The sequence below is a fragment of the Coptis chinensis genome, chromosome 3 (genome assembly GCF_015680905.1).
Source record: "Coptis chinensis isolate HL-2020 chromosome 3, ASM1568090v1, whole genome shotgun sequence".
NCBI lineage: Eukaryota > Viridiplantae > Streptophyta > Magnoliopsida > Ranunculales > Ranunculaceae > Coptis > Coptis chinensis.
The window spans coordinates 85,205,111-85,226,782 of record NC_141458.1 but is presented as its reverse complement, the minus strand read 5'-3'; the positions used below and the strand labels follow the sequence as shown (position 1 = coordinate 85,226,782).

Genomic DNA, 21,672 nt, shown 5'->3' with positions numbered 1-21,672 from the left:
AAGCAATCTTTCAGTACTGCTGGGGACTAGTGAATTTCATACCAAGTACAGGCTTAAATGTAAATATGTCCTCTTGAGGATTGCAAATTGGATAATCAGTTTTTTTTGTTGTTTACCCTCTCAATTGCAACATCATCATCTGATGATTCTAACTTCGGAGTATCATAGTTATTGCTTGCAACATACTCAAACTCATAACCATCATCAACCCATTCATGCATTAACACCATAAATAGGTACATCACAATGTTCATTTAATGGTTCAAGATGTGGTGCATTACTTATTTCAGCAGGTGTTTCATAAAGTGGTTCACGTACTAGGTGCCTCATGAAGTGGTTCATTACCTGTTTCAGTAGGAGTTTCAGTAGGTGATTCATTAGGTATTTCATCAATTGTTTTAGTAGTTGGTAAAATAGGTGGTTTAATAGCTAGGTTTTCTACTATAACTTAACTTCTTAGCCTTTTTCTATGCATGTAAGACCCTAACCTCTATCAATTCTTCATCATCAGTTACAAAGTCTAGACTTCCAGCCTCATTTATGTCATCCTCAAAATCTTCCTCCTCCTCCAAATTAGGTTCATCAGTTTGAACTCTTTCATGGCCAACATACAAATCAAGGCATCCATTCTCACCAACTTGTTTTAACATGTTAGAGATAGCATTTTCACTACTTATTAACCTAAGACCTTGTGCTAGAGGCAACCCAGGACAAGCATAACACAACTTGAAATAATAATGTTCATTAACCCGAACATTAACCACGTAACCCAACTTAGCAACCTTAGCATGAAGCTCAGACAAAGACATGGTAGTAGGATCAACATCAAAGTGCACATTTTCAAACCCACAAAAATAATGCAGACAAGGTGAATCAAAGAACAGTCCACCATGGTGTCTTATTAAAGTGAAATTGTCCACTACACATAAAATAAAATAAAATAGACATTAAAAAACAAGTACAAATGTAAAGACCTTTACATAATATTTTAATAGTAAAGTAATCAAATTATTATTTTACTCAAACTAATCCAAAACATAATCATAGAATCCACACAAATTCCCAAATTCCTACGACGATAAAACATAATATATTATGAATCCACAATTACCAAATGAAAAAAAAAATTCTAGTCAAGGTGAAGGGGACCAAAATACTTACTTGAAAATCTCAAGTGGAGAAGAATTAATGGGGTTTCCATGAGTTGTTGTCATGAGAGAAGTGAATGGGTCATGCAAACATAATCATAAACCCAAACCCGTCTCTTCTCCCACAAACCCAAATTAAAAAAAAAAAAAAAATGATTTACAAACTAACAATTTCGTTTGCATTAATTTCACTCCTCATTTTCCATTTCCAATCTCCACTCCCAAACTCACAACAAAACCAAACCAAAGCCACAAATTACATAATACGCTTTCTTCAATACAAGAAACCCCAAGATCACAAAACGTATCTCGAGAACAATCTTAAATCAACCAACGGTTGGAAATGGATTGACAGAAACAATCCAGCTACTTTTTACCCAACTGATTTTGGGCTTGTCTCAATTGATGATTTCAGTTCGGGTTTCGTTAGTGATGAGTTTAGGAAACTAGGTCTTGTTAAAGATGTTTGGATTGATTCTACTTATTCTAGAACCTTAAATCAGGAGAGAATTGGGTCTTTTTCTGATGGGAACAAAAGGCCAGGGAAGATTTTTAGTTCCATGTCATTTACTGATGAGATTACTAATTTTACGTTGCGCAAGCTCAATATGGAGGTTACTTTTAGTTTCAATATTAATTACTTGACTAGTTTTTTTATATATATGTTGTCTGATTTTTCATTGTATATATATATGTAGAAATCACAAGTTACATCACTTTTTGGAGCTGAGACATTATGGGCCAAAGGGTATACGGGTGCCAAAGTTAAAATGGCGATATTTGATACTGGCATTCGTAAGGATCATCCTCATTTCCGTAATATTAAGGTATACGTTATTATAAATGGTTTGCTGTATTGTTTTGTGATCGAATGGATTTATGTAAAGAGAGTGTTTTAACAGGAGAGGACAAATTGGACTAATGAGGATACTTTGAATGATAATCTTGGGCATGGGACATTTGTAGCTGGTGTAATTGCGGGTGAAGATGCGGAATGTCTTGGTTTTGCACCGGATACGGAGATATATGCTTATCGTGTGTTTACTGATGCCCAGGTAATGCATATTGTGCCTTAGGAAAGAATTAGTAGAGATCTAAGTTTGTGTAAAATAACTGATGAGCATGTGACTACCAGGTCTCTAGTTTTTAACTTATTTGGGGTTCCAGTCATACTACCTAGGGACCGTAGAAGGAAGAAGTCTCAATTATCACACGCCTATGTAGGGAAAGACTTTAATGTCATAGTCAGTCATCAACACACTGACCACTAACCAGGCTTTGAACACACCAACATGGCTTCTCAATAGGAAGAGCATGAATTTCAAACATGAGTGGCGGAATGAATAAGACCGACTTTGCTGCAGATTTCAAACTCACAATGGTTCTCTCTACTTCACCATCTCGAGTTTGAGGGAGCTATTAGTTATTAGAATTATGTCAATACTCAATACTAATAGTGTAATACTATGGAACCCAAAAGTGCATTTGTGTATTTCTCTCTCTGTGTTATCTTTGGCCTTATAATGTGGAGTTGGCCCCTCATCTGTTATGATCTCATTATGTTGAAGACCCTAGTTCCGTTATCTTGTTATTGTTTTGCCTTTGCAATGACTGTTTCAAAGCATGAGAAGGGTAAAACAAGAAGCAAATTTGCACATGTGATGAATATAGAAAAACTTGTCGCTAGCTGAGATTTTTGATCCCATGATCTAAACCAAATTCTCTAGCAGTAATTTTCCAAAGGAGCGTGACACAAAAAACTTCACCACCGTACTTGTTGGTGGAGGTGCAATGTTTTGAAGTAGTCAAAATACCTTCTTTTAGACAATAATTTTGAATGTGAAGCTTGGGTTTGTTGGATAAAGTTAAGAAGCGCGTGGATTTTCGGAAAAGAATTCAAAGTGTGCTCATAGTTGTACGTCTTTGTTTCAAATCGTCGCCATTTTTTTCTTCAGAAACTTGTACTAAACGAGCACATTTTTTTTTTTATAAAATGAAGTGTGCAGATAAGTTGGATTTAACTCATAAGAAAAAGATTCAATTGTAAATCATAGGGTCTTCATCCCTGTAAAGGTCAGAGATATTCTACTATGAAACAATATTAACACAAATGGATGAAAGAAAGAAAAAATTAAGATGCCACTTTCGACTTTTACCACATTTATTGTCCAGTACAAAGCCTGTGAGGTCAAGTTGGAACTGTCCTGTGATTGGTGACCACACCACTTGATATGCTACTCAGAAGCCATTGTTTGTTGATACTCATTCTTCAACTAATGTAAGTATGTAACTGCTTTATTGTTAGGAGATCACTAGCTATTATGTGTAACTTTATTAGTTTCACTTTCAGGTGCCAAACCTTCATGTATACTAAATATTTTCTCAACTTCTGAACAATATATTCTTAACATTGAGTTTTGTTGTTATTGCATTTGAAAGATTATGAGAATCTTTTATTCAGCCTATTGCAGGTATCTTACACATCATGGTTCCTTGATGCGTTCAATTATGCTATTGCAATGGAAATGGATGTGCTCAATCTGAGTATTGGCGGACCTGATTACTTGGATCTTCCATTTGTAGAAAAGGTAGATAACCTTTTGTCTGCTGAGTTTTACTTAGTTCTTATCCGGAACGAGCAAATTCTTTAACCCATGGAACTGAAGTCGCTTTTGTTACAAAATATCAGGGTTAAAACAGTTTTGTACTTACCCACCTCGATTTCTCTGAGTTGGAGGTAGTCAGAACTAATGATTTATGAGTTACTCAATAATGATTGCCTTGGAAGATTACTGTTTTTGATGATAAACTGAAAATGCCAATCATATTCAAAATCTTATATCATCTCTTCCAAGCGTACTTGTGGCTCCTTTATACTTAATATCATCTCTTGAAAGAGAATTGCTAGCGTCCTGCCCTCATAAGGGGTAGGACTGTTCTACCCCACTTAAAAACAGCAAACCTTAACTGCTAAATTATTTATCCGGTTGAACTCAGAATGATTTAATAGGTCAACAAAAGACAAATAACAAGAGAACTTAGAGAAGTAAACACCATACAAAAGTATTTGAAAGAAGAGAGCAAACCAAGCTTATTCAAACATTATCATCATCAGTTACCAAAAAAAAAAACATCATCATCTTTACATGAAAGTTTCTTTCTAGAAGATGATGGATTTTGAGTGTGAATACGGACGGACGGTAATGAAATCTACAAACTATGGACTTGCCATTTATAGAACAATTTTTTTGCTTTCCTTTATTCTCTTTTATTTTTCAAACTTTGAATCTACAAACCAAAACTAAACATTTTACTTTGGATTGATGATGAAACTTTTGAGTTCGACATTGGGTAGCTCTCTTTCGATCTTAATTTGTAGATTTGTACCAATTAATTAACATGACTGATTTCTAGTCAAACCAAACAACAAAATGTAGAAAATGGAGACTGGTTTATCTTGACTATCAGTTATAAACAAGAAATAACCTAGAGTTTTCAAGAAGATGAGGCCATGAGAGTGAGATGAGGAGAGAGAGAGACAAGAGAATGAAAAAGGAGAAATTTAAAGGTTCAGAGGATTCTAAGGTTGGAGGTGGCTTTTCTTGTCTTTATTGGTGGGAACCGGTGGATGGAGGAGTAATAAAGAACTGGTCGGCAGTGTGGTGGGAGAAGATGAAATAACTTTTTTATTTATTTGTTTTCCCAATAAAAGAGAGACTGGTTGATAAAGTCATTAGGTAGTTTTTCTTGTCTTGAACTGGATTAGGACGGTCCTACCCCTTTAAAGGGGCAGGATGCTAGCAATCCTCCTCTTGAAAACACTTAGTTATTTTATCTAGATTGAAAAACAAAAAAAAGTAATTATTTTATCTACTGGATAAGGAAATGTGTAGTAAAATATAGTATAGAAGTTTTGTGTTTGAGGGAAACAAAAAGTTTGGGAGGAATGCCCTGTGGGTTATTGACATATCAAGAGGTTTTTTTTTACCTTGTTGTTAATTGTTTTCTTGGAAAGCATTTTCTAAAAATTTGTTATGGATGTATCATGTTTTTTTTTCTCCACACAATAGACCAAAAATTATCATTTATCTTAGCAGATTCTACTATATTTTCATCTGATTAAAATTGTTTTTCAGGTTTGGGAGCTGACAGCTAATAATATTATTATGGTTTCTGCAATTGGAAATGATGGACCTCTATATGGGACCCTAAATAATCCAGCAGACCAAAGTGATGTTATTGGTGTTGGTGGCATTGATTATGCAGATCACATAGCTTCATTTTCCTCTCGTGGCATGAGTACATGGGAAATTCCTCATGGGTAACTATCTTCTTCATCTTCTACTATAGACTCCATCCTCTCTCCATACTCTTATTTCTGAATTTTTCTGATGTAGTGGTTCAATGATGCAACAACTTGATTCTTGGGCTATTACCCTATTATGTGTTAATGTAGAGCAACTAGTAAGTTATGCAGATTTTGTACGGATAAACTATCACCTGCTCCAATTTGAAACTTAAAGAATATATGTGTATATACTTCTGTAAACATTGCCTGCTCATTCTAGAATTCACTTTTTATTTTGTTTTGTTTTAGCCTTTAGTTGCTATTTCATTTTCTATATATCTTTCCTGTTTGTTGTTTCCCTTTAAAACTATATTAGTTAAACTATTTGTTGACATCTCTACGAGTACCTAGAGAGTTGGTGAGCAGGCATCAAAGTAGAAACTAAGACACTCCAATTTAGTAGCTCATTTATCAATTTTTATTTCACCTTGTATGACAATAAGAATATGCCTACCAACCACCCATCAAGTGGCACTGTGGCAGTCCATTTTGCAAGTTCGAAATTTTGCAATTTTGTAAAATGATTTTCCTGCAGTGCTGCATTGGCATATTGAGCTTTTGGGGACTACAAAGGGAAAATATGCATGGGAGGCGTATACTTTGTCTGGATTCTGAGGTGGTACAAGGGAATCAATTTTAAAGAGTTTGAGGAAATTGTAAGTAGAGAGCCTGACATCCTTATCATCAATAACCATTTAGGGACAAAAATGATTTTGAAATTTTGTCGTTATGTATGTTGTTAGATGAGGAGTTTGATTGGGATTTTATATAGATCAAGGGGCCTGTTTTATTGGGCTGCAGGAACATCTACTTTGTGGGTATGAAATATGGAAATTGTCTACCAATAGGGAAATCGTGTATTTTTTGTGTGTGCGTGTGAGAGAGAGCCCAGGGGGGTTGGTCTTGTTCTTTGGAAATTATGGGTGAGGGAGAAATTGTGTGGAGACCCCAAATTCCAAGAGGGTCATATGGCATCACTTTGTGGAGGAGATAACTAGCGGGTAGGACAAATTTAGTTTTCAACGGGAGATGGTACTATCATATCATTAAGGTAAGATGTTTGGGTAGGGAATAGGACGCTTTGCGACCAATTCCTAAGTATCTTTGCCTAAGTATCTTTGCTTGAGCATTTAACAAGAGTGCTAGAATAGCGTATTATATGATTTGAGGTGTGGAAGGGGTGGTTTGGGAGGAGGATGGGAGAATTTGGAAATGAGAGGGAAGAATAGCGTAGTATATTTTCTCAGTTAAGTCTCCATATGGGGTGTTCGCCGAGGAGAATCCCGAGAGGAGTTAGAGGTGCACAAAGTGTCTCAGACCGATCCAAACAGGGTATGGATATCGACAGTGTTCCTTCACTTTGTGGGGAGGTGTAGGAGGATGTAAACCATCTACTAGCTCTTTGGCTAAGCGCGTATTTGGAGTTGTTCTTTTCATCTTTCAAACCATGGTTACATCGGAGTGATATTGGGGAGGCTCTTTCTCCAAGAGCCAAGTGGATAGCGGAGCATCTTTCCAAGGCTTTTAGTATGGAGGATATGGAATGAACACTATAGAAGAATATTGGGGAACGAGGAGAGCATTGCATAAGATTTTGGAGAAAATCATGGAGCTCCTGTACGATTGGTTAAGGAGAGCAACTGTTTTCAGGAAGTTGAGATTTCAAGACTTTACTTGTAATTGGGATATGATGGTCTTGTATATCTTGTAATTTTGCTTTGAGGGATTTTCTAAATAGCTATTCTTACCAACTTGCCTAGAGCTGCTCTCTTTGTTTACTTGTAACAAGTTTATTTGGAATGAAACTTATGTTACCGATGAAGAAAAATAAATAAATAAATAAAGGACTCGTTTTCCTTTGGTCAAAGATATGGCAGATTCTCTTTGTGTTTGTGTTAGCGACAGTCAGCAGATATTTACCACCATACTTTTTCCTTTGTTATACCTTGTTTCATTTGTGTTGTAGGATACATCAACTCTCATTCTGATTGGCATAACCTTATTGATAAAAAAAGTGAAATGAATGTAGGGTTCAAAAGAGTTAGATGCAAATATACTTTGGTTAGTTTGGTGTTTATTAATGTAGGCTTGATATATCTGCCCCAAAGAAAAAGAAAACGTTTGTAGTACCAGATGTTTTCCCCTTTCATTGGAGACGAAGTGATGCAGGAGCATCGATGACATCATGATGGCCGCCTCCTATTTCTTATTTACTTATTAGCTTAAGAATTAGTAACTAGTTTCTATTTTTTATTAGTTTCTTATTTGTTTTTGGTAATAGGTTATTTAGGAGGTTTCCTATTTGGATTTCCAAATAGAATTAGGAACAAGGTTTATTATATAAAGCTATGTTACATGGACGCGCCATATTTTAAAAATAATTTGTGTTGGATACATATCCGCGTGTCTGTGGCACATTGTATGAGATACACCTCAGTTTTCAATATTTTGCCATGTCAGACATTTCGTATCCGTGTGCATGCTAGGTTGTCATAGGTGCCACCGCGGTACCAATGAGTTTTCAAGACTTACAGCTATGACATTTGGTTTACGAGGTGCCAAATGCATCACTTAAGAAGCCCTAGTGCCTCCCCTTTCCCCTGACAACATAGAATGTCTGCATGTTTATTTTTGTTTTTATTATTTTTGTTTTCGTTAATTATTGTTCTTTTTTAACATACATTGAACGTCTGGAACTCGACTCAACTGCATCATATATACTGGTCGAAGCGTTTATGCTTACTTATCTTGTTACCAATGCAGTTATGGACGTGTGAAACCAGATATTGTTGCATATGGGCGTGAAATAATGGGATCCAAGATCAGCACAGGTTGCAAAAGTCTCTCAGGAACTAGTGTCGCAAGTCCTGTGGTTGCAGGTGTTGTGTGTCTTCTTGTCAGCATCATCCCTGAAAGAAATCGCAAGAGCATCCTAAATCCAGCAAGCATGAAGCAGGCACTGGTTGAGGGGGCTGCAAAGCTTTCTGGTCCAAATATGTATGAGCAGGGTGCAGGCAGACTGGACCTGTAAGTTCCCTTGGATCCAGGCCCCCTTCCTTTTCTATTTGAAGGATCATCCATCATTTTCTGGTACTTTATGGAGATTGTTAACACTCCCTATTTCTTTCAGCTTAGAGTCATATGAAATACTGAAGAACTACAAATCACGGGCGAGCATTTTCCCTAGCATACTTGATTACACAGACCATCCTTATTCCTGGCCTTTCTCTCGGCAGCCACTCTATGCTGGTGCCATGCCAGTCATCTTTAATGCCACCATTCTCAATGGGATGGCTGTTATTGGTTATGTGGAATCGCCACCAACATGGCACCCTGCAGATGATGTGGGCAATCTGCTCAGTGTTCACTTCACTTACTCCGAAGTGATATGGCCTTGGACTGGGTATCTGGCTCTGCATATGCAGATCAAGGAAGAAGGGGCTCAGTTTTTGGGACTGATTGAAGGTAATGTTACAGTCAAGATATATAGTTTTCGGGACTCAGGAGAGCGAAGGAGTAGTACATGCGTGCTTCAGCTGAAACTAAAAGTGGTTCCAACTCCTTTAAGATCTAAACGGGTTTTGTGGGATCAATATCATAGTATCAAATACCCACCGGGTTATATTCCTAGAGACTCCTTGGATGTTCGCAATGACATCCTTGACTGGCATGGGGATCACCTGCATACGAATTTTCACATCATGTTCAACATGTTGAGAGATGCTGGGTACTATGTAGAGACACTTGGTTCGCCTCTCACATGCTTTGATGCTCGCCAATATGGGACACTCTTGATGGTGGACCTTGAAGATGAGTACCATGAAGAAGAAATTGAAAAGCTGAAGGATGATGTTATTAATAATGGATTAGGCCTAGCGGTGTTTGGTGAGTGGTACAATATGGACACAATGGTAAAAATGAGGTTTTATGATGATAACACGCGAAGCTGGTGGACTCCCGTTACTGGTGGTGCAAATATTCCTGCATTAAATGATCTGTTGGCACCATTTGGAATTGCATTTGGGGGTAAGATTCTAAATGGCGATTTCTTTATAGATGGCGAGCAAAGTCGTTATGCTTCAGGAACAGATATAGTAAAGTTTCCAGGAGGTGGTTATGTGCATAGCTTCCCTTTCCTTGATAGCTCAGAGAGTGGGGCCACTCAGAACGTACTGCAAACTGGTATGACAAAGGTAAGCAAATGAGAATGGATGAACTTTTACTTGACTGGAAAATGCCTGAAAAACCTTTTTCTTATTGGTATCTTAGTAAATTCCAGGTCTGAAGAAGATGAAAACAATTGAGTAACTGAATGTTGTAAAAAAGTTGAGGAAAAAAGAGCATACGCACATTGTCCTCTTCGTTTTATATTGTGTTTTATTTTTACTTTTTTACTTTTATTTTTTACTCTTTTTTAGCCGTAAAAGTTTTAAACATTCCTGATAAATTGTTACAAACAAGATAGCTAGCACTTAGCAAGGTACTAAGAATAGCTAATTACAATTCCACGTGATCCTGAAATAGAAAGAAAATTCAAAATTAGAAAGATGGGGACGGTCCTTGACTAATCATATGATGTGTCTCGTTTAGTTCCTGGAAAACGTAAAACCACAAATTTGTTATTTTTCTGGACCACCTTTTATATGAAATGTTGTCAATCTTTGTTCAGTCTATACAATGTGAATTTCTGATGCATTACTCAGGCGGACTCTTCAATTCTTGGCCTCGTGGAGGCTGGTGGCGGACGTATTGCAGTCTATGGCGATTCCAACTGTCTTGACAGCAGTCATATGGTAACCAACTGCTATTGGCTTCTGAGCAAAATACTGGATTTTACTAGTCAAAATGTCAGAGATTCTTTGCTCTTCTCGGATTCAGTTAAACGAGATGAACCCCTATATGAGGATGACAACCAATTACCAACTCGTCGAACCGATGTGAATTTCTCTATGTATTCTGCAGTTGTAGGCAAGGAATTGCTTTGTGGGAAAGATTCTAGGTTTGAGATATGGGGCACAAAAGGTTATGGTCTACAGTTGATGGGAAGGACCCGCAGATTGCCAGGTTATCCATCTGTTGATATGGGAAAAGGCTTGAATTTAACCTCGGAGAGCTCTGGTCGAAGAAAACCTTATTCTGACATTACTGGAAACAAGTACAAGAATGGAGTCGACTTTTTGGGGTTGCTTAAAAGGGATGAGGTAAGGAACTCAAAATTCAGTAGCATGAATCTCTCTTCTTGGTCTGTTTTGAGCAGTTTGTATTACTCTTCTCCTGATTCTTAAATGCAGATCCATATCTTTATCTTTTGACTGGTGTTCTTTGCAGCTTTATATGACGGAGCTTGTTGCAAGCCAGTGGTTTGTACCCATCATCGTTGCAGTTTTTGGTAAGAACTAATCCTGTTTATGCTCTGAACCGTCAAACACTTATCTACAATTGTGTGACATGAGTTCCCGACTACTATTCTCAGGTCTTCTGCTTTTCTTGAGCTTTTGGCGAATTCGGAAGAAGCGTCGATGGCGAAGGAGAGGGTCCAGTAATCAATTTGCTTCTCCATAGTCTCCTGACTTAGTCCATTCATGTCCACCACTCTTGAAGGCTTTGGGAGCTCCTTTCTCTGCCCAGCCTCGGTGAAAATTTTGTACTCATCATATCTAAGCACCATGTTTTGGGCTTGCGAGGAATCTAACGGCATCCGTTGCATATAAGTATGAGAAGTCAGTCATATAGTTCTGCTTCTGCTCATCTGACGATTGAAAAGTGAGAATTGTCAGTATAAAAAGTTTGGTTAACTAGTATTACCCCCCTCCAAATACACTTTAAAAAAACACACATTCAACTCAATTTGATTTTTTTATTATTGTGTATTTGAGGGGGGCAAGAATTTGAAAAGTGTAGATACTATGACATTGATTCAATCAATATAAGTAGGATTTACTTTCCTTCGCATTTGACTTCTATTAGGTATGAGGAGGGATAGTCACATTCACTGTAGCCATATTATAAATGAATCCAAATAAAATCGTGGATTTAAAAGTTGAATTAAAGGCTGAATTTTTGTAGATATGATCTTCCCACTATGGAGAACGTGTTTACAAAAATTCAGCTCATTCAAAGAAGTTTGACTTTAGAATATACTCACAAAATTTTTAGACTATTAGATGAAAAATTCAAAAATGAACACTAATTTTTGCATGATTAGACATATTCAAATATTATAATTTTTTGTGATAATAATTTTCATAGTAGAGATATCATCTCCATAAAAAACCAAACTTTAATTCATTTGTATGTCGAAAATGTGGATATAATGTGCACATAAGAATGTGGCTATATCCCTCTCCCATTATATATACTCTATATATTGAAAAAAATTAGGGTATACTCTAACATCTAAATCAATTCTATGTGGTAAGACAAAAAAAAGTATATTTATAACGAAGTATAACATAACACTTGACAATTTGATCGTCCGTATCAACTTTTCTCAAATCTGCTACTCTTTAAGAGATGTGTTTGTCAGGATATGTGTTCGTCAGTGTCAACTTTATCAAATCTACTGCAAGATGCAGGATGGAATTCACACTTAATTGCTTATATGCAGAATTAACAGCTTCGTCTGTCTATCCGTACACAAGAGCTTCTAGCTTAATTGGTTGTGTACCCCTCTCTTTATGGGAGAGGTTACAAGTTTGAATCCGGATTTATTTCTTGTGTAATTATATGATGGGCTTTTGGGCAAAGTGAGCTTGCGGGCTAGAGACAAGGTACTGTTATGATAGGTAGCGAGAGCCTTCGGGCTAGGTTCCTTCGAGGTCTGCCTTAACCCTCTAAATATTTCAAAATATTTCAAAAATATAAAGAGCGCATTCACCAAGAAAGTCTCTTTATTTTTGTATGTTTAACCATCGACTACAGTACAGACAACTTGGCTAGTGCTGGCCTTGAGACATTGTTTTCGCTTATGGTCATCAACTTCAACATTTCTAAGATTTCCTGTTAGAAGTTTCTGGGAAAAGAATATTAAAATGAACTGTACAATTCTGCTTTATAACCAAAAAGGAGATGGAGACTACACGTCTTGGTTTGTAGCACCCTCTTGTGCTCTGTGATAAGGATGTCACCATTGTTTGTCTGCACGGTATCCCTGGGCCAGCTGCGTGCCTCAAGCTTCAGAAGAGCATGCCTGGTTTTGGTGATGAAGCGGAAATCCAACTTTTTGCTTCTTATCTATATGAAGATGCCAAACGAAAGAAGCATTAGGTATTCAGTTCTGGTATTGAGTATATACAAGATTTTACTTGGACCTTACTGACGAAAATCATTATACAATTCTTTGTTTATTAAAACCAATCTCAAGGAATGAACCTTGTTACATCGACTTCCTCAGAGGCCCTGACAACAATCTTATAAACGAAGTATTATGACTATTATCTACTGTTACCAGTTTACCTTTATGAACAGCAAAATATCTGTGTACCAAAAGGGACCGTGTTAACAACATCTCTACTAAAAGAAAGATGATTGAAAAAAATTAGAAGAAGAATATGTCAACTCATCAAGCCTCTGGTACACACGACAAATCTTGTTTAAAGCAAAACGTCATCAGAAGATCAGTCATCAGTAGAACGGCATCATCTAGCTATAACTGAACCACAAGCAGACACATTCTCATCAGCATTATAGATTTCTTAGAGCATTGTGGACCTTGGTCCTGGGTAACCGCCCATATCAATCTCGGCATCATTCTGGTAACTCGAAACCCATTCAAAGCCTGAGAATCGGGCTTGGGCTGGCCAGGTGCCAAATGGATATTCTAGTTACTTGTTGTTCTCTTGTTCCCTTCTAGTGAAAGAACACATTATTTTCCAATAATGTTGCAGGTTGCTCAAACGATTGGCAGAAACACATTGCTCATGCCATTGCACCAAGGAGCAACTCGAAATCTGAGGAAGACGGCAGATTACCTGTATCATTAATCTGTTCCGTTATCTTTAAGCATTGTACAGAGAGAGAGAGGTAACATGGGAAAAAATAGGTTACTAAAGACTTGTATCATGCGGTCTTTCAATTCAAAAGACCATAACTGATCTCTTCTAAATAAATAAACTCACAGCCAAAGCAGATTGTGATCAAACTCATCAAAGTATTAAGGCCTTGTGTACCAAACTCGCGAAAGCCACTTCTAGTGTCTGACACTCTGACAATGAGGTCTATCCAGAATCTATTGGGTATATGAAGTGGAGCAAAACTGCAAAGCTGTACATTCTAATTTGCACCATTGTGTTAAGAATATATTAAACATCGCAGGGTAAGACTCAATATATTAAACATCACAGGGTAAGACTCAATAGACATACAACATAATTTCATGAGCAAAGAAAAATAAAATCCTATGGAGTTGCTACAGCAATACCATCGAAACAGCACAATTTCAGAATACTCGTCAAGTAATCCAAGTCTTCAATTCACCATCAAAAAGAAAAAAATTCAAGTCTTCAATCATTTAAATGTGCAACATGTCGTCTTTATCAAATCAGGAAATGTGTTTTCATGTACATTTTCAGAGCATTTTTACATGCTAAACTAGTCATAGAGGGACTTTGACATCACCTTTGGTCAAAGGCAGGAGGTGGAAAAGCTAGAGATTCATTTATGCTTTAAGCCATATATATATATATATATATATATATATATATATATATATATATATATATATATATATATATATATATATATATTATTTTTATGTAGATTCTAGTTATCGTTAACTTCGGCGTCAATTTTCATTTAGGAGACATCCATGACTTTAAAATTGAACGTAAAATATATATATATATATATATATATATATATATATATATATATATATATATATATATATATATTTACCGCGTTCAATTTTAAAGTCATCCATAAAAGGTTAATGTCTCCTAAATGAAAGTTATTGACGTCGAGTTAACGTATAACTAGAATCTACATAAAACAAGAAATCTCAGAGCCACAAAATGATCAAAACGTACTTCTCCAAACTCCCTGCAGTTTCCGATTTAATTGGTCTCGTCAAAACCAAAATGAGGTTTCTCATTGCCTTAGCAATTACAAAAAGCGCCAAGGACGGTTAGGTTTACAGTTGGTGTAAGCAAAAAAGAACAGTCATGAAAGGGCTTCTCATTATCATACTCTGCTAAAAGCTTATCTTGGGTGAATGTACATTAAGCGTTGCTACGATTACGAAAGTGAACAACAAGAAGAATGAATGATGTGGTAAAAAAGGGATCACAATGATAGCTTTGCCAACGAAAGTCCAACTCGTGTCCTAACTGGAGACAAACACTAGGGAAACAAGAAAGAAGGACAATAAGAGGGTTAACGACGGAAGGCAAGAGCTTATTTTCGCACCAAGTACAAGCTCAGGACAATCATGGCATGATTCAAACTACTCACAAAGTCACAAGTAAGAAAGAGTTTATTGATAATAGTGAGAAGATGAGATGCCAAGATACAAGTCCAGGTTGAAACTGAGGACCAGAGCTCGAACAGTTTTCAGTGGTCAGAGAGGCGACCAGTTCGAGCCACATGGCATCTACTAGCATATTGTACAATGAGATTCTCATAGATACTAATGAGGTAGCATAATACTAATGAGGTTTGGACTCTATTAGAAGGACGGTGGCTGTTAAGTATTAACTCATTCTTCATTGATTCCAAGATAGAGGTATGGTCAAACTCAAAAATCTTGGTTCTAAGCTCAATCGATTATGCAATGTAGTAACTGAGAAATCACAGATAAATTGCACAAAAAGGGAGTAAACTCAACTCACTACATTCATATTTTCATAGTAAACTAATACAACAACATTAACTTACATGAAGGAGAAGAAAAAACAAAAAAAAACCAATCTAGAGACTTACATAATTCATATAAAAGCTTCAACTAAAATGGCTTCTTCTTTCCCTTCCTTGTCATCATCTTCATTTATCTTCAACCCTTGTAAACCATCAACACACGCTTTCTTTCCATCCAAACCCACTAACTTATCAAACCCATTCTCCCCATCCTCATTTCCTCCAGCTTTCACACCTAGTAAACCAACTTCTCCTTTCTGATTCCCACATGAACCAGGGTTTCCAGCCGAAGCATTTGTTGTTTGTTCGCGGAGGGAGTTAGCTGCTTTGAAGAAAGCTTGTTTGATGGAGTTGGGTGAGAGTGCAGAGTCCTCTAAACCTGCGTCTTCTAGCCTTGGTGCACGGATGCTTCCTAGAATTGACTTTTCTTCTTTTGCTGCTGCTGCCTCCATACTCTAAATACCAATTTATTAGTGCTGGTGCCTTTGGATCGGGCAGATAATTATGGCTCAAGGACAGATCCCATATCCATGTACATATATACATATGCATAATGATGTTTGTATGTGTGTTATACACATACATATACAGTGTATATCATACATACATAGTGGTGTTTGTATATATATCAGAAAAGGTCATAATTAGTATTAATAAAAAATAACTTGCTGACCTCAACCGAAAAATATAGAAAATATCCTTATAGCAAAATTATTAATGATAGATGCTGATATCAGTCCGTTTTTGTCTTAAAACTGTAATTATTGGTCAATTTACGAAGGAAAAGTTAACTTTTACAACAAAGATAACTTTCAAGGTCCATGATCCTTCATGTAGTTGAAGTCATCCTCAATAATTTAATCAAGGTTTTTCACTTTTCTCTAGTATATGCATCTGAATGACGATGGCAATGCTCCTGAACGCAGTCAATTCCAATTTCTGGGCGCTCCAATTTCCTTCTTGTCGGATATATACTGCTGTTAGTCTTTCGACCGCATTCAGCCTTTCACTACTTGATACACCTCTTTAGCAGAAGTCATCAGCAATATCAAACAATCTTACAAATTTTTAGCAGACAACATGCGTGCTATAAATGCTAATTTTGGATACATGCATCCCATTCATTGTTCAGACGAAATTTATTGGAGATTTGGAGGATACCTCTAATCAATTTGCCATGAGCAAATCCGAAGATTATGATAAACATCCTCAAGTAGTATTGATAACAAACAGTTTCAGAAGTAAATAATGAGCAGCTAAACAAAGGTTCAAATTTTGATATAATTTAGACCAACCCTACATCATACAGAGGGATTCTGACACGACTACAAACACAATACCAACAGAAATGAAATAACAAAAAAAGACCGACAACAAAACACCAATAGGTTTTCAAAAACTGAAAAATGACACATAAGTGTAGAGAGATGGGAATAAATACAACTTCAGTCCCTCTCTAATATACATACATAATCTAAATAAACAATCTCCACGAATGTATCAGGACATAATGAATAGGGAAGGCATATATGCAGTGTTCCTTGCCTTCCTAAAACAAAGTTGGCCTGCCCAATCAATTCAGCATTCACAACCTGTAGATCTCTGTTGCCGGCCTCCACCATCAGCGACGTCAATGGTGTCAGGGAGGTACCTTCATCATCACCAATAAACAGGTTACTTGAGAAAAAAAAAATCATAAAGCTTGCTTACAGATCAACTTTGCATGGTTCCAGCGAGAACTCAAATAGTATTGTCACAAAATACCAGTAATTCACTATGAGATCAATCAATCTAAAGAAAGTTTCAACACAAGTTTCCTGGCTTTTAATGGGTGCCTCTGATAAACATCATCATCTTATCGAGTATCCTAAGCAATTATAACTGAACAACTAAACTGAATTCTAGTCGAGCCATGTTTTCAACATCCTAAGTCTAAAATGTTTGACAACATTCAGCATTAGTTGTCAGCTGGGCAGTCCTCATCTGTCTACTCTCATGGGCCATCATACAAGAAAAAGATTTCGATACGCAGCATATATATTGGTACAAAAAAGTAATGGGACTAAGCTGGTAGGCAGTCATGCAGTAATAGTACGACAAGGCGGTCAAACAAAATGAAGTATCAGACTATAAGAGCAAGAATGTAAAGGGATTTTGGGACTCACATTTCTTCTTCAGGTTCATTCTTTAGCGCATTCTTTGCTATACACTGAAAAGCTGCTTCCACATTGAATCCCTCTTTTGCAGATGTCTCAAAGTAAGGAATGTTCCCCTTGGAAGCACACCATGCTTTGGCCTTCTTCTCAGACACCTATGAGTGAAAAGAAAGACCCAATATTTTAAAGCACATTACATAGCGAAATTTGGTAAGCATAAACACAAGCAGGAAAAGAGTTAACTGGTTTGGTCATATACAGTGTTTCAGTAAAAAGACATGGAGCAAGGCACAAGAAATTAAGAACCACTTGGGCCAAATTTTCCTCCAATCAATCAGAACGAAACGTAATTTGGAATTTGCAAAATATAAAAAAGTTAACAAAACTAGTCGCATTTATCTTTATTTGGTAATTGGCAAGACATTGGCAGGCTCTACTTCAGAGTAAAGGAACCAAGAAACCAAGTGCTTTTAGCTTTTCAAGATTAGCATTGTGACGCTAGTCATCAATAAAATCTTATAACTGTATTAGGATTTTGAAACTTCCTATATTAATAATTCCTCCTTATAAGAAAAATGTTCCCCCTCATGACATTGATTTCAAGTAAAATTTGCACAATTAAGCAAATGATATTCATTAAAATGCCTTTCAGAATTGATTGTATCCATGCTTTGCAGGTTTCACATTTCACTTTCCCATCTATGCATTTTTTTCACGTGGATATTTAAAAATTGTGATACTTGCTACTCTAAAAGCATTAAACGCGTGACTTGATGCACAGTTAAAAACACACTAACATACTAATTTGATGTTGGTTAATGAATACTGGTAAAATGTTATGTAATAATGCATTACTCAGGCCAAAGGTATGGGCACATATATCCATCTTGGCGACTCCGTATATATAAAGGAGTATGTTTTTTTCTGGGCTTTAGTGCCTGGAGTAAGGCATGACTTAAACCTATAACTGTATTTATCATATATCATTTTATAAGACCTGCTATATTTTCCATTAAAAAATAAGAACACAGAAAAGATAAGGGAGAAAAGCATACCACGCGACTATTGCCACCATCAACATCTATCTTGTTCCCAAGGACCACAAATGGGAAGTTCTCAGGGTCTGAAGGACTTGCCTGGATATTACATTAAAAAAAAAAAAAAACGAATTAACATTCAATTCCGTAACATTCAGACGCTTTGGAGTGTAAAAAATTACAAAAACCCACCTGAATCAGAAACTCCTCCCGCCAATTGTTGAGGTTCTCAAATGACTTTGCAACATTTACATCATACACAAGAACACAGCAGTCTGCACCACGGTAAAATGCCACACCTAGGCTTTGAAACCTTTCTTGGCCAGCTGTATCCCATATCTGACCATTAAGACAAGAAGTCAATTCAGTACCAAAATAAGGTCTTAACATCAATCTCTTCACGCATAGTCCACCTCTCATCCACACAGTCAAAAGGCGCCTAGAGACAATTCAAACTCCCCTCTTTGAATACTGCATCGTCACCTGGGCACAAATGCAGACAACCCAGAGCCTACACCTATTACTGCATAGGATGTCTTACTGATCATCAAGGTTTTCTATTCTTAGCATACTGCTTAGATTCTCTTACCACTCAAAAATGGAAGAACCCATCATCTGGGATCCCATATATTATGAAGCTATGTAAGATTGAGAAAAATGGGAAAAGTACAAGGCTATTGTAAAAGAGGGTTCACACAACCTTCTTACCATCATAGTGACAAATTTCTACTAATTATAATAACTGGTGAAGAAAGGATAAGAAAAGAATAATATTGTTATGAATAATGAATTAGAATGAAAATGATGCAAAGACCCATTGAATGGGTACTTTAGAAGAGAGCCGCACTTGTGTCCGACATTCCAATCCTTAACTAAACCCAGCTGTACGTATGTAACACCAAATGCAAGCTATGAAATTCAACTTTTCATATTTGTTTTTAAGGCGCGTCTATTTCAACAATTCACATGTTATTAATACACTTGTATATTTCATCATATTAATACACACTTTTAAATTTACATATATTCATTACTTAACAAAATTCTCTGAATTTGCTCACATTTTATAAATTTTCTAAATATTAGAATGGATTATCACAATCTCACCCTACAATTTCATCATTAACTATATAACAAGCTCCACTAAAAACCGTGATCCTAGTAATCTGAAAAATCTAACACAACTGAACCAATCAGTTCAATCACTTGGGCACTGGTTGATTTCCTGAGTAGCTAAAACCGTGGCAGGAATGACTTGAAACAGACATAGATCCCTCACTTCACTAATCACAGAGGCCAAAGAAGGCGGAATATTCCGTGGATGGGTCAACTAAATCCAAACAGTTCACAGGTGTACATAATTTGTAGAGTCCAAACATCTTGCATTGTAGTTATCATACTCTCGGTTGTTAAAATAATTAAATGAACAAAATTGAAAAACAAAAAAAAAAAAAAAAAAAAAAAATTGTACAGGCTGTAATTCACATGGTCACTAACCAATGCATACAATTAATTTGGTCTCTCTCAACTAACAAAGAAACGTGTACTTCAACCTATCAATTGAACATAATTTATCGAAACAAGTAACAGTTGCATAAATTTCACTTAATTTATCGAAATTTCAAAATCACCTGCAATGTGAAGAGCCTATCCTCAAATTGAACTTCTTTAGTCAAAAAATCAGCTCCAATAGTTGCTTTATACTGATTACTAAACTTCCGATTTACATATCTAAAAAAAAACACTTGATTTAAGGCAGGCAAATCAAATCAAAATTGAAAAAAAAAAAAAAAAAGAAAAGGATACTGATTCATCAAAGATGTCTTTCCAACTCTGTCAAAAACACAAAACAGATTGAAAATTAGTCATAAATTTATAATAATAAATATAAAAGTAGGATACCACTTACCCACTGTCACCGAGAATTATGACCTTTAATAACATACGTCTTCTTGACGCCATCGATTCAGAGAATTTCTAGACCCTTCAAAGTTTTGTCAGAGAGAAAGTTGAAGACGGTTTTATTATTATTATTATAACTTCTTTTTTAAATTCCCGAATATACCCCCCCTGTAACGTAATTGGGTTTTTCTTAGCTGATTGTCGCTGGGACCCACTAGTTTCCACGTGGCAATACTACCTCTTATGCTTATCAACTTGTTTTTGCCTATTATTCCAAAAATAAGAAAATAGGAATTCCTCATGTGCTCTTCAGTGAGGTGAGTCTAATAAAATCGACCCAACTCTATATATCAAAAACAAAAAAAATTTGTTCTCCAAACTTGTTCCCTAGTTCAAATCTAAGCTTCAAATATATCCTTGTTCTAAATTGTTTTACCTATTTTGTGTGGTTTTGTTTCTATATATTGAAACAATGTCTTCGCAATCAATCAATTTGTCGGCTTTGTGTGAGTGTGTAGTTGAATTTCCTCTTTGAACATCTTGGACTGAAGAGAACTATAGAATGAAGGAAGTTTTGGGGGTGTATAAATTGGAACAATAATAAAAAATGCAAGTACTTCAATTGGGTTGATCCACGCAAACTTCCTCCTGCATATATATTGGAAAATTTGGCGCTTAAGAAAACAGTGGAAGAGTTGAAGAAGAAAAATTCCCAGCTGAAGAAGAATAACGAAATGAAAAAATGGTTTATAGTTATTCTTCTTTTTGTGATTGTATTTAGTTGGTTTTATTGATTAGCGAAAAAAAATTTAGTTGGTTTCATTGAAGTGAATTACACTTCTATGTAGCAGTTATTTCTATGTGTGGTTGTTTGTCTTTTTCTCCGTCATTGTAATCGAATTTAGTTTAATTTGTATCAAAGAATGGTTGTTTTCTCCAATAATTATACTCTGACCACAGGAAATTGACATATTCATCCATTACAGTGATGTGGCGGATGACACATGTCATGTATCATCATGATAATACCCTTTTATACAATGACACATGACATGTATCACGAAGATACATGACGTGTAGCACGATGCTACAAGACATGTATCATCTGCTACATCACTGTGTCGGATAAATGTGTCAATATTCTGTGTCGGATCACATGCGGAGCATGTGAGGGAGGATGAGGTGTATTATTTGCTTATGTAATTTTTATTTTCTTATTTTTAGAATAA

The 21,672-nt window shown here is 36.2% G+C and overlaps 3 protein-coding genes across 7 annotated transcripts; 1 reads left to right on the top strand and 2 right to left on the bottom strand.

Moving 5' to 3' along the window:
- The first annotated feature begins 1,095 nt into the window (after positions 1-1,095).
- S1P (SITE-1 protease) lies at positions 1,096-11,441 on the top strand. Of its 2 annotated transcripts, none has more exons than XM_086602978.1 (10): positions 1,096-1,762; positions 1,847-1,975; positions 2,051-2,203; positions 3,620-3,736; positions 5,285-5,469; positions 8,260-8,523; positions 8,627-9,689; positions 10,200-10,697; positions 10,825-10,885; positions 10,970-11,441. In XM_086602978.1, the coding sequence occupies exons 1-10, from the start codon at positions 1,226-1,228 to the stop codon at positions 11,056-11,058; spliced, it is 3,096 nt and encodes a 1,031-aa protein (XP_086459104.1). In that variant the 5' UTR covers positions 1,096-1,225; the 3' UTR covers positions 11,059-11,441. The 2 variants fall into 2 exon arrangements, with proteins under 2 accessions (XP_086459104.1, XP_086459105.1); XM_086602979.1 differs by having other exon boundaries at positions 1,191-1,762; positions 3,610-3,736.
- A 927-nt stretch (positions 11,442-12,368) lies between these two features.
- On the bottom strand, positions 12,369-15,884 carry LOC147511252 (uncharacterized). 4 transcript variants are annotated; one of them, XR_015219299.1, is made up of 3 exons: positions 15,415-15,823; positions 12,952-13,466; positions 12,369-12,729 (listed from the first exon to the last, which is right to left on the bottom strand). XR_015219299.1 is itself a non-coding variant. In XM_086602977.1 (2 exons), exon 1 carries the CDS (start codon positions 15,798-15,800, stop codon positions 15,420-15,422), a length of 381 nt encoding a protein of 126 aa, XP_086459103.1. In that variant the 5' UTR covers positions 15,801-15,884; the 3' UTR covers positions 12,529-12,729; positions 15,415-15,419. The 4 variants fall into 4 exon arrangements, 3 of the variants coding, with proteins under 3 accessions (XP_086459103.1, XP_086459101.1, XP_086459100.1); XM_086602977.1 differs by lacking the exon at positions 12,952-13,466 and having other exon boundaries at positions 12,529-12,729; positions 15,415-15,884; XM_086602975.1 differs by lacking the exon at positions 12,369-12,729 and having other exon boundaries at positions 12,812-13,445; positions 15,415-15,884.
- A 721-nt stretch (positions 15,885-16,605) lies between these two features.
- On the bottom strand, positions 16,606-21,272 carry LOC147511251 (ras-related protein Rab7-like). The gene is made up of 7 exons (XM_086602973.1): positions 20,451-21,272; positions 20,348-20,374; positions 20,173-20,272; positions 18,734-18,880; positions 18,560-18,640; positions 17,514-17,659; positions 16,606-16,999 (listed from the first exon to the last, which is right to left on the bottom strand). The coding sequence occupies exons 1-7, from the start codon at positions 20,501-20,503 to the stop codon at positions 16,927-16,929; spliced, it is 627 nt and encodes a 208-aa protein (XP_086459099.1). The 5' UTR covers positions 20,504-21,272; the 3' UTR covers positions 16,606-16,926.
- Between the last annotated feature and the right edge of the window lie 400 nt (positions 21,273-21,672).